At 38.6% G+C, this 13,094-nt stretch overlaps 1 protein-coding gene across 2 annotated transcripts; it reads right to left on the reverse strand.

Annotated features, from left to right (window-relative positions):
• Positions 1–2,561: 2,561 nt before the first annotated feature.
• LOC122406189 (uncharacterized) lies at positions 2,562–12,723 on the reverse strand. Of its 2 annotated transcripts, none has more exons than XM_043411485.1 (3): positions 10,690–12,723; positions 9,554–9,973; positions 2,562–3,573 (listed from the first exon to the last, which is right to left on the reverse strand). In XM_043411485.1, the coding sequence occupies exons 1-3, from the start codon at positions 11,340–11,342 to the stop codon at positions 3,453–3,455; spliced, it is 1,194 nt and encodes a 397-aa protein (XP_043267420.1). In that variant the 5' UTR covers positions 11,343–12,723; the 3' UTR covers positions 2,562–3,452. The 2 variants fall into 2 exon arrangements, with proteins under 2 accessions (XP_043267420.1, XP_043267421.1); XM_043411486.1 differs by having other exon boundaries at positions 3,440–3,573; positions 9,396–9,973.
• Between the last annotated feature and the right edge of the window lie 371 nt (positions 12,724–13,094).

The following is a 13,094-nucleotide window of genomic DNA, read 5'->3' on the forward strand; positions in this document are numbered from 1 at the left end:
TAACTTTTTTTCTATGCAACCCCCCAATATGAAACAAGTTGCATTTTTCATCATTTATCATTAAGATAATTATCCATTTGGGTGCATTCTATTATCTCAGGTGAAAATAGGTGAAACCTGAAAAGTACCCCTCGGAGGTCTCAACTTTAAAGGGTGATTTCACCCCCTAGAAACGTTTTTCTGCTGATAAAAAAAATACGTGTCTTTTAGATTTTGATGTAGAATAACATATTTAATAAAAACCGAAGGACGTCAGCAGAGAACCTTTCCTTGTCAGACGCTACAATCGTTCAATTAGAAATTTTCATATAAAATTCACTTTTAGTAATGATGCTGAGAATAATATTCAATTTTTGAATTTACGGACATCGTTCAATAGATTTTATTGTTTTGTATCTAGTTTCCGACAAAAACCCATCAGAAAAATATTGCTATATGAAAATTAGCAGAGTGGTACCAAAAATAATGAGGACAACAGTTTTTTCAATGCTAATCAAATGGGAAATTTTCAATTTCGATTCGCGACCTCTAAATATTGTTTGACAACGGTACCCTTTTGCGAGGCTTTGTTTTTCGGCACTAACTTTCAGGCACGATAGATAAAAAAAAAGTTGCCCTAAGATGACGCACCCTAGTGCTCGTGCATCCTTAATTCTCTCCGCCGATTAACCCTCTCAGACCGAGACCTATTTCGCGTTCACAGAAAATGATTCCCTTCATAATTTTATTTCAAAATACTTTCTAGTTTTCGAATCTATTGTGATATTTCAGTTTTTTTGTTGGGAAATATGAATTTTTGAATGTTCGCTGCGCGCAGCACCAGGTCCTTGGGGAGCAAAATCAGGAAAATTTACGAATTAATCTAGCACCGAATATTTTAAATACATCATATTAGCTTCCCTTTGAAAGGAAATAACGTTTGGAGTACGAAAAAAAATGTGTACTCGCTTTTCTTTTGCGATAACTAAAGCACCTTTTCACACAATGCCAACCCAACATGAAACGCCGACTTCATATTGATATTTCGATGGGTTAAAGCAATTTATCTATTGGTTTAGGAGTATCATGGTGCAATATAACCTTGCTTCATGGAAATAGACAGTTAGAACCCCGACCGATACAGTTTTATTGAGCCTGGAAGCGCGTGTTGCGTAGAAGCAACATACGGTCCGAGAGGGTTAAACTGACAGGAAAGTTCTCGTATTCGTTTTCGATAGAATTTTTGTATAATCACTTGAAATCTTACCTCCATGTAGGTACGCAAAATATCGACTCTCTTAATCGATTTATTTTTACTTACCATGATTGTTCGAATGTTGGTGTCTATTTTTATTTTTCAACTTCTTATTCAATCGTTTCATTAACGTCCTCAATTCTTCTGCTTCCCTTGATAAATCTTCTGAATCTTTCGAATATTTTCGTTTTCCCGTTTTCTATTTATTCGCGTGTGGCTTAATTGGCACAATGAAGAAAAATGGCACAAAGAAAGGGTTGCGAAGGCAACCAAACAACGTGAAAAAGTTTTATATAGACTTTAAATATGTAATGATATCGGTACATAGGGATACTAGGGGTACTACATGTTTGATCTCAAGGAAGAGGCGCGTAATACAATTTACGAGTTACCAATCGCGCATGGATAAAATAATATAATAGACATTTCGAGCGAAATTGCTATTCGTTTCAGCTGGATTGACCTGTTAGGGTATTATACTCATTGTTTTTTCTTTTTATTATTGCTAGATAATAGCTTCAAAGCGGGTTAAAGTAAATATGAAAAATGCTGTAAAAAAACTAGAGACCAGTACATTTATGCCCTTTGGGCAGAAATATACCAAGCACACCAGATTACGAACAAAATAAATTACAAACGAAAAAATGATATAAACCAAAAATATTTTGCAGTTGTACTTGGCGTTGTACTCGACTTTCAGATTCATAGGTATAGGATATTTAACGAAGTACCCTCGGTACGTAGTGAGTCAGAGAGTAACGTAGTATATATTTCGGCAACACCGTAGCCCCTGGGTTAGTGTACGTGCTCACGTACAAGTACAAGCATTGAGTCTACGTATAGTCGCGTATACAATTTTTCTTTTTTTGTAATTGTTTTTTGTTCGTAATCCGATATGCTTGGTATATTTGCGTTTAGTTTTTTTTTTACAGCTTTTATGCTGAGTTTCAATTGTTTTACCAACACTTGTGAACTGAAAAAAGAATTTTTAGAAATTCTCTCACCTATATTTCTTATTCAGGACTTCTTATTTTTTTTGAGTCAGCCCAGTCTAATAATATGATCACGAGCAAAGTCACCCATTGATTCTAGTCGAAATAAATATTAATAGTCTCAAATGAGTGGTACATCTTCCGTATTAGGAATGATTGACGAAGCAACCGATCTATACTTACCTGTGAGTGAAGTAACAAATTATAATTCTAATTCGGTCTCAAGTTACTCGAGCGAAGCAGACAATGGAAAAGATTTGGAAACGAGGATTCAACAGAACGGATTGTAAATTTTCTGGAAATAATAAAGTGTCGATCTCATCATTTTTTTTATCTAAGTATAAATAGTAAAATTCATCTTGTTTTTATTAAATATTATATATAAAAAATTACAAGTAGAAAAAATAGTCTTGTAGCTTAACATTTGTATTGGTCGTCTTAATCGATTAAGGCACTGATATGTACATTAGAATGATAAAATTAATAATGACGATAGTCACTATTTTGATTGTGTTTTTTTAAATAACTCTGAAAAGTTTCGTTTCGATTGTGCGAGATCGAAGTTTTGCTTTTCCTTCTCTCGTTACCAAAATTGGCTTGTCTTTCGAGCAAAGGTTAGAATACTGGTATGAAAATATTGTCTTTCGTACCAGGGATAAAACTGTTAAGGCACAATGAAGCGTATTTAAATTGGATAACGGAGAAACAATTTTCATCGGCGTATTTTTAGATAGCTTCGATACTTCGATGGCATGGAATGGCACCAATAATAACAGTGGTAGACACTGCCGTTTTTTCAGAAAAACATTCTTCACAATTATTTTTTGCCCCAAATCCGTCATATAAATTTGCATTTATGTATATATATAATATTCTTAACGTCATATCTTAAAGTCTGTAAATTTATAAAAGTTGGGTTTGCGTAAAATTTAACGCTGGAATATCGATTTCCAAAGACACCATTCTTCAATTCGTCGAAAAAGGAAAAATATTTATAAATTTTGTTTTCCAATCGCACGTTCCTTCACCAGGTGGAACTCATTTGATAAGCACTCGTTGAAACTATCGCTATTATTATTGTCATATCGCAAAGGCATTGGTGCGTATCAATGCGGGCACGACATAATGGCAAGGCGCTTTATTTGTCATTTGAACCACGTATTCTTGCATTTCTATTATAAACACACGTTTCCTTCATCGTTGTGCGGTGAAAACTTTCGGCTCAGTTAGTAAGTACACTTGTTCACAATCATTTTTCTGGGTAGTAATTTTTCGTCTTTTGTTTTGAGATCATATGCACAAACCAGAGAAAAATGCTCTCTCACAAATTTCGTACCTTTCTCGTATCTGTAATTGGAGAAAAAGACTTCAGTAAGCGATGAGATTCCACTGTAGCATGTGAATAAAAACATTATTTGAAATGTATGCAAAATTGTTTGAATAATAAAAAAATTAATATTTTTTTTACTGAAGAAAGAAATGTTTAGTTCTTTCAATGCTCGTAGTTATGGTATGAGCGAATTTGTTGAAGAAAAGAGCAAAAAAACTCTAGCCAATTGAATTATTTTTTTTTCTTCTGAAATTTATCAAGAATCACAGACAAATGCATTTGAAATTTCATGTTCACAAAATTCTTGTACACGTGCACACGAAGATATGGGATGTTGGATTGGAGCAACGGAATCACGAAAAAGTCCAGTATGTTTCTGGTGAGATTAAAAATAAGAAAGAAAGTTTGGAGAGAAGGACAGATAGATTGTACACTGTGTCTAGTATTCTCAATGATTCACGTGTTCCAGGAAAACCGTTAGGTCTTCCATCAAAAATTTAGAAGGGCAAATGTCCCGAGAAGATATTCACTACCGAGTCAGAGAAGCCCTTTTTCACCCCAAAATCTCCGATATCTTCCCCTCTTGGAATTTTCATGCTCTCTGTGTAAAGCTCCTGCTCCATCGCTGCCCTCGAACGTGTCTTTTCCGAGGGAAGATACTTTTGTAACATTGTACGGGACTTTCATTGTCCACCCTCCCATTGTATCGACATGTATACAGCATACATATACACGCTTTTCATATATATATATATGCGCTCCAGTATAATACAGGAGCGTACGATAGAAAATTCAGTGAGTACACATGACGAGCGTGCGAGGATTTTTTACCTGGGACATGTGAAAAATTAAATCCTGTCTCAGAGAAGATGAAGAGTCTGCAGGATTTATTTTTGGCAACGAAATTTTCACGAGCTGCCGCAGGGGCGCCAGCATGATAGAACGAACTTTAAGATCTTGATTTTGTGATTCCTCGAAAGTATATAAATGGATGGATGTCAACATATATTCAAAAGCGTACGAAATAATACAAATGTGAAACGATTTATATTCGATTCATCATTTTTTGAGCCTCGAACGAATTTTATCATTTTTCCATTGCAGGAACAACAATATACATGACGACTTTGATCTTATTCTTTTGGCGACTAGAGAGAACCTTCATAAATGATACGAGATGATAATTTTTTTTAACTTACGAAGAAAATTCGTAAGTCGCCTTCATAGGTACAGACGAAAAACTCATTCATCGTTTTCAAATAAATCCCGTTTAAGGCAAACAAAAAAATTCAAGGATATTTATACTATCAGGTTTGAAAAAAAGAGTCATTCGATGTCTCATAATATTTCCTTTATCATTATCAAAAGTTTCTCGAAAGTTCTTTTTTCCACTTTACTAAAGCTTTACTGGATTTTTTTTTCGAGTATTTTATTTGTGTGGTAAAAATATTCGCGTCAGTGAAATTTTTAGATCCGAGTTTGCGGTTTGAAAATAAAGCGAGATACACAATAAGAGAGCGGAAAACGATGAAAGAGCGGGACGATAGGCGCAGATAAAGACGCAACCGTCATTTTCATCTCATATAGTGTACATTCGTCGGCATAACTTCTTTTCGCTTTTTTGGTGTCTCGAGTGCGTGAGGATTGTCAGCAGTCTCGAAGTAAAAAGAGTGAGATAGCAACGACGATGAGCTTTGATGCTGCCACGCCTCGCGGGTGTTTATGTGCGTGCATCTTTTCGTTTCGAAATCTCGAGTGTCACTTCCCGGATCACGAGAAGATTCAAGAAAATGTCCTCTCTCAGATTCTTCGCCAAGGAAAGTGGGTGTCTTTATGGAATACGAGTTTCCATCTGGAAGCACAAGTGCTCCATAAGAAAGGACGAGTCCTTTATTATGATTTTTTTTTCAAATCTCAGAAGGTCTGTTTCGAAATATGGTGGATAATAATAAGGTTTTCGATATTCCGAGTTTCCCTTATCATCCACATCCACCACAGGGATGAAATGTGTGTGCTCCAAACTAGCCGTATTTTTTCTCTCACAAGTCGCCCTCGATCTTTTTTGTTTCAGTTTTATAATCTTAGAGACACATCCCTCATACATACTGGCAGATGTGCCCGGATTCGAGGGTACAACACTTCTTTTATTTCACGTCCACATGTCCCAGATAGAAAAACGTAAATTCTTCTCCCGTCGAACAAATAAATACACCTGATTGATATGCGCACGATTGAATTTGAACGCGAGAAATGAGCAAAATTGTCAGATACATACAGGCACTCGGGAAGAATAATAATTAGAGGGAAAAAAATGTTGTTCAAAATTTCTTGTATCAATCTTTTGTTAGAAAAAACTACCGTCAACTCGTTAAATTTGGCTGTTCCCAATTTCGAATTCGACGTTATTTCGACCGCGATTGAGTTTATCTGTATATTAATAATGCATTTATTCTAATACTTGACGCGTTTGAATTTTTTTGTAATCAGCATTTTCCGGATACCGACCTCTCAAGTATGTATCGTCATTATATTACATCATTCGCATCATTTTTTCAAGTGGACAAATGTATAATAACAGTAAGAAGTCTCACGCCAGAAGAAATGGGATAGATAAAGAAAAGAGTTTTTACATGTGAAGTTCAATACATGAGTAACTTCTTATGTTGGCGTTGTTCATCGAGAGGCCCGGAGAAGACTATAGTAATTCACGACAATTATAAAGTGAGGTCATCTACGGAGTTTACGAGATGCGTCGTCGTGGCAAATTAATTTAATAAATTCCTCACTCGACTACCGCCCAGTCACGTAGGAAGGGTATTATATGCCGTACATGTTTTGAAAATCATTTGTATAAAGTACAGGGGATCATTCCTTGCAAATCCTCGTGCTCACGTGCTTAGCATCTTTGTTTAGAAAAAACCATTATAGACTAGTAAAGATACAGCATATTCATAAATATTCATAATTGGTGAGAAAAAATATCTATATGAACAGTATCAAGTTTGATGAGATAACGCTTCAATTGTTGATGAGTTTTCGAACTACCTCAAAAGAAGTGCAAATCATAAATAAACTTTAAACTATATAGAAGAGAATACTGAGTGAGAATTTTCGTAGAACAAAAGAACCGAGTTCCGTTGATCATGCTGGTGGAAACCCGCATGTGTCACACGGTTTAGCCGACACCGGTTGTACTCGTGGTTCGCGAGAGTTTTTAAATGATACATACAACGAGCATACGATCACGAGCGTTTTCTATCTTATCAATATACATTACCAGCATGATATGTATGCTTTGTAAGCTTTTTTAGGGAAAAAGACTTTGCCAACGGGACGTTGGAAAGTTTCTAAATATTATCCGAGTTAAGAAGATCGCCGTTTGAACGCGACTGTTGAGACCTCGTCTTGTAAATAGTTTAAAGCTTAAGCAGTAAACTTGGAAGAAAAAAATTATTCAAGTGGTTCTAATCCGTCCATGATTAAAACTCTCCCAAGTTCAGAAATGTATAATCATGAGAGACTGGTATAGAAGAAAAAACGTTATTGCATAAGAATCGAAAGATGTGTACAAATTTTCCATATTTCCTATGATTGGGTAAGAAAACGCCAAGAAGGAGCATATGGCAAGCATCGCACTCGCGCGAGTTAAAAGACTATATTCGAGGGGCACAAAACTTTCAGATCGTGTATTGCCGTCCATATGGCACGAAAGAGCTTCCGTCGCGCTAAGAGTTCGTTCGTAATTTCGTTCACATTTCTCGTCGAGATATAATATCGACTTATAACACGTACGAACGATGACGTATTTTCCGAGGAGAGTCAAATTTAGCTTTTTGTCGAAATCTTAGTTAGTAGAAAGCCACCCCATAAATAAGTGTGTATCGGCTAGACGGCGAATTTTTGTTGAATTTTCTTGCGGTTACGGAAATAGATTGTTTTTCAGCGATTCGATCTATTTGAAAATATTTCGAGTGCCAAAAGAAAACACGATGTAAGATTTTTTTTAATAAATATAGTAAAAATAAAAATGGCTGTCACGCTCGTTTCGCAAATCGTCGTACACATTCAATACCATTCATATTATGTACCCGCTGAAAAGAGAAGTTTTTTGACCCGAGAAACGGAAGAGCCGAATAATAGAAGTAGAGGGAGGAAGCAACGAATGTGAAGCGAAGAAGAAGTTGGGGGAAGAGACAAAACCACATGATTCGTGAGGGAACCGGAACCGGCCAGCCAGCCGAGAGACATCTCGACGAGGATTTCCGGTCACACAGAAGAGTAGAATTCGCTGTTTTTTTTTTTTTCATCCTTGGTTGTGCCACGTTCGCAAGACGAAAGGAGGTGTGTAGAGCCCTTCTATTCAAAACCGAACAGCAGAAGGATTAAGTTTTTAGCGAGACAAGAACAAACGATAAAAAAAACTGCGTAAGAAATAATTTGTGCTTTTGGAACTGTGTGGAAGATCTTACGTTGAGTTTCGAGGCACCACATGACCTAGGCCTCGAAAGAAATATCGCAGGAAATCAGTCGAAGACCCGAGATGCTGGTTAAATGTTTTCGTGAGAAAAACGATCCAACGCAAAGTGATTTTAGGTTCATCCTGCACAAGTTTATTTTAGACATCGGAGAATATGTAAAATGAAACCCGCAACGTGACTATGACCACGTGTCTTTGACTGTGTAATACGGGATATGCCTCGTTTCTTTACGGGGAACACGATTTTTCACTTGGCCGGTTTCCTCCTCGCAATCGTCATCACGTGCTCGAGACGATATGCCAGAGCCATGCGGCAATGACAACGACCTGGAGCATCACTTAACGAAACGTGGCAACAAAAATTGATTAAGCATCCTTCCAACACGAGTTGCGACATGGCGTGTAATAAGAAGGCGGGTATTTTTCTTACTGTTATCAATACTCCTTTACACGTGCATTGCGAATCTTAACCGACGTAACAAGTACTGAAATCTCTTATTCATTCTATTCAGAGCATCAATACAACCGTCAATTGTGACTTTAAACTGAAAAATATTTAATCCTCACTTTTACCAAATTTGTAAAAATTAACAACTCAGAATCTAAACTTCAACGTTGACAATGGAATGAATGAGCGAAAGACAGCGATTCCAATACGTGAACAACCGTCGTACCCGAACAGTATTTAAATTACCTGTAACATCGATCGTCAAAAGCTTGGCTCACAGAACTCGACGTACTTCAAAACGAGACAAGAGAGATGAAAACAACTAAGAGGAGAAGTAGAGAAAAGGAAAAAGGACGTTTAACGCGGCGTAGTCTCAAGTTCAACGCTCATCCGACTGGTTTCTTTGTGAAAAAATGTCACTGCACATTCGTATGAAACAAACTTGGGATTGGCAAAAGTTGACGACAATGAAAAGCACCGAGACGCGAGGTGAAGAAAAAATCGAACATAAAAGAGATGAGCCAGTTTGGCGTCTATGCGATTATATTTGTGAGCTTTGGTTCTTTTTAAAAGGAGACTCTGAGCATGGAATGTGTATGTAGTACTTTTTTTTCATTCTTCCAACGAGAGTACTTGGTTCATAAACAACGAAAGCAGCAAGGGGTGGTTGGTTGACAGTGGAAAAAAAGACGAAGAAGAGTGGAGTAGCAACGTCGCGAAGAAAGAATGAGGACGAGTGTGTTCAATGTTCTTCGGTCATCTCTCTCGTCCTCCCTCTTCTTTCCCGCCCTTCTTGGGAGTTCGCGTTTCCCGGGCGCGAGACAACAATTATGCAACTATGTAGGTATGTATAGCCATAGGAAAGGAAGAGTTTGCCTTTGGGGTTGTGCTTGATGGCGTTGTGTATATCTTACCGGTTTCTCGTTTTCGTGAACGTCGAGCCTCAAACTACCATTCAGGCGGTATAGCAGCTCTGCTGAGATCCAAAAAAAGAAAGAGCCGAAACGTGTGTTGGTATGCGTGCGTGTATGAGAGATGACGAATCGTAAAACGAGATCAAACATGGGCCAACCGTTGAGTATGCTGTTGGGTGTGATGCACGAGTCTTCCCTGCTCCTGTTCCCACCAATTCACCACGTCCATGAATTCTCCAGGTTCCGTAATCTCCTGCTTGTAATAGAGAGCACCGGAAAATGCAGCGCCAGTTGCATCGGGACTAGCAGCATAAATCGTACCACTTTCCTCGCTGTCACCAGCCCCGCTATAAGGCGAATTTATTCGAGGCTCAAGATTTTCCTCGTTCTGTTGGTAATACTCGGAGGTTGGTGAAGTCATTGAATTCGGCGAGAGACGAGAACATGTTTGCACGTTGTGACTAGCCCGTGAGTTGAGAGTGCAGGACGGCTCAAGATTTTCCTCGTCACCGATTGATTGAGCGTAATAATGACGTGGTGAGGATGTCGTTGTTGATATGGGGTTTGGTGAAGAGAGCCTGCGATCGGTATACAGATATAGCGGTGTAAATATCGAATAATAATTAATGACGTAACATGGTATAACGATAATAAAAGAATAAAAATAAATGTTATTATCAATTTATTCATGATGAGATCTTTACATGCTCGAGCTAAATGTACATGCGCAACAGGGAGCATACACGTGGCCACTCTTGTATATCTAAGGGTATGCGCGATTATACTCGAATTTGGTGAATACGTTTGGTATATAAATCACATGAAACATTATGCCAAGGAAGACAGAGAGACCGGGAAGAAGAAAAAAAGAGATACGGAGAGAGCGAGGAATTAATGGGTCGATAAAATATGGTTGTACGGATCGTTGTGGATTTCTCTTGCTTCGTTCTATGTACCAACGATCCGTAAACCCAGAGGCCTCATCCTTTCCCTCTCCCTTTTTCGTATTCACGCATCATTTTTTTGTTGGTGTTCTCACGAGCTGTTTATATATTGAGAATATTTGCAAGGAGAGCGCAATTACTGTGGGCTGTGACAGGTAACGGAATAAATATGAATACGATTGTGTCACATTTGAATAAGTTTACGAAGGTACACAAAACCGTCTCTCCGTTTACTCAGTCAATAATTGTATTTATGCTAAACCGAGATTGGAAAAGGTTAAAGCTCATGTAGAAGACTAAGAAAGTGACCTGCTTTAATTAATAGATGATTCCAAAAGTTTTCAACTTACCTTGTGGCAAGTACTATCCTCGATTTTCCAAGTCTTTCATCTTCCTCCTCATCGCGAAGACCCTCAGGGTCGTCATCATCGACAGTTCCATCGTCCTCGAGTATTAATCTTTCGCCAGAACCATTATGGCTAGAGGAAACGATGCTGCTGGTCGGCGATGGCATGTTGTGTCCTAGACCAATATTCGGATCATATTCGAGGCCATCCGCTTCAGCGAGCAATCTCTGGAGACCTCTGATGTATTCTACAGCCATTCTTAGAGTTTCGACTTTAGATAACTTTTTACCCCGATCGCCATACCCTGCTGCTATGTGACTCGGAATGTGTTGACGCAGTGTCGCAAAACCGTTGTTCACTTGCTTCACGCGATTCCTCTCGCGAGCATTTCTTCTTGCTACTGCCACCGGTGGTGGTTGGCCATTTTTTCCATGTTTCTTGAGCCTTGACGGGTCATAGGGTGGAAGTACACTTGCTGGATTAGTCACGTGACTCGTGATACCAGCGGTAACGTTTTTAGGTACAATCAAATGCGCTTGGTTACCCATTATATTGCTTTCGTTGTCCTGAAGCGTTCGTAAGAGCATCAATTGTTCCTGATCATTATTATTTATTTGCACACGATTACAGTAAACGGTTACACCCATCGTCGTCATTTTTGAGCAATTTTAGTTTGGCCTATACTGTCAAGAAAGATGGTAAAACCGTTTGTTGAGCCTGACACTTTCGTATGCTCTTAATTCCGCTGTTAAGATCGATGATCTGGAGAAAATTTTAGATATGTATCACTGCAACACTACTTACAAGTGCTTATCGGTTTCGTTACCAACTTGCTCGATTCTCCAATGGCTCATCGACTCTAATGTTTCTCGAGGACGAATATAATTGGTACTCTCCCGCACTATTCCACCACGGTCTTATAAATAAAACACTATTCCAAGACGATGACTGCGGCATATAAATGTCAATTGCATTCGAATGTATATATATTTTAAATTTACGAACGTGAAGTCCTAAGCTGCCGATCATTTAGCTGAGGATTAATGGAAAATTGATTTCTGCGAGGTTAAGAATTATTGAATGATTAATATCTAAGAAAAAAGATCAATAGTGGGCCTTGAGTTTACTTCTTCATCATTGGCTTTAATTTTTGGATAGCTTTTGTCATTATTTTTCAAATACTGGCTAATCTGAGCTTTCCTTTGACGTTATGCGCGACGTTCCGACCACCATGCTCCAATAATCTTTCGTTCTAAATAAAGAGATATAGATTGCTTTTTATTGCGCGGGAAGGCTTTTTCTCAGCTGGTAAAATCGCGAACTCTTCGCTGACAATGGACGCCAATTGTCTCAGTTGATGTTCCGTCGTTGTTCTCCTCGTGTGCTCGTTGGCGCCCTTAAACGCGCTTTCAACCAGTAAGACTATGCTTAAGTAAAGCATGAGGTCACCGTCTATTCTCAACTGTCGACGACTCTCTTCGAAGTAAAATGTATCAAGGCCGTGGTCCCTCTTGAATCTAACATTGAAATCACTTTAGGTTATTCCTTTTCGAATTTAAGGATGATTCTTTCAAGATGCGAATCGCAGAACACTATTTGAACAAGAAAAAAAATCACGCTGCAGCTTCTCTCAATTTTATTGAACTCTTATACGGAACGTATCTAAAATTGGGAGCACTGGAACGAAGAGAACGAAGAGTACGAAAACCTGCCGAGATTTAACCACAGCGAACTCGTCACGACCGATTCCCATAAATCTGCACTATCTTTATTGTCGATTTTGGTCAAGATAAAACGTTATTGAAACAATATTGAAACAGGAACAAGTCCGCACACACTTATACGCAAATACACACTAGTTTCAACAAATTTTCTACATTAACACCGTTGAATAATGATACAAGATAAAACGATACGTAATGCGTAGTAGCACAGTCTTTTCGTTCCTTTTAAATTTTATTACGCGAATGTCATTGACAGAGACAGTCTGCCAATGATCGTACTAGCAATCGTAAACGCCGCGTGCACCGCGCCGCATGGCGTCCGCATTCGGAATGAGACGCGTAAAGAACGGACGTTCGATACAGAACGCACGCACGAACACACACATACACACATGTGCGCGCGCGTGAACAGCTTTTTTTTGTCTCGCTCTTTCATATAGAATTACGGGGGTACGGGATGGCGTTGCGGGTTTTGCCATTGAGCACACATTGACGGAGTTCCGCGGCTTTATAGGGTACATCCAGTATAGTAGCAAACCCAAAGAGTACTTAGGGGAGGAAGTCCCCGGTTCGTTGAGCTGTAACTCCGTGAGAGAGAGAGAGAGAGAGAGAGAGAGGAGAGCGGACGAAACGAGTGGTGGTGGTGGCGATGTGAGAGACGGCGATGGTGGTACGAGCAAACCA

Source organism: Venturia canescens, chromosome 2 (assembly GCF_019457755.1).
Source record: "Venturia canescens isolate UGA chromosome 2, ASM1945775v1, whole genome shotgun sequence".
Classification (NCBI taxonomy): domain Eukaryota; kingdom Metazoa; phylum Arthropoda; class Insecta; order Hymenoptera; family Ichneumonidae; genus Venturia; species Venturia canescens.

Coding starts and splice junctions, on each gene's coding strand:
- LOC122406189 (XM_043411485.1), bottom strand. CDS start 11,342: ATGACGACGATGGGTGTAACCGTTTACTGTAATCGTGTGCAAATAAAT. Junction 9,974..10,689: donor AGGATAGTACTTGCCACAAG/GTAAGTTGAAAA, acceptor TACCGATCGCAG/GCTCTCTTCACCAAACCCCA. Junction 3,574..9,553: donor ACCCAACAGCATACTCAACG/GTTGGCCCATGT, acceptor CTCCAATTACAG/ATACGAGAAAGGTACGAAAT.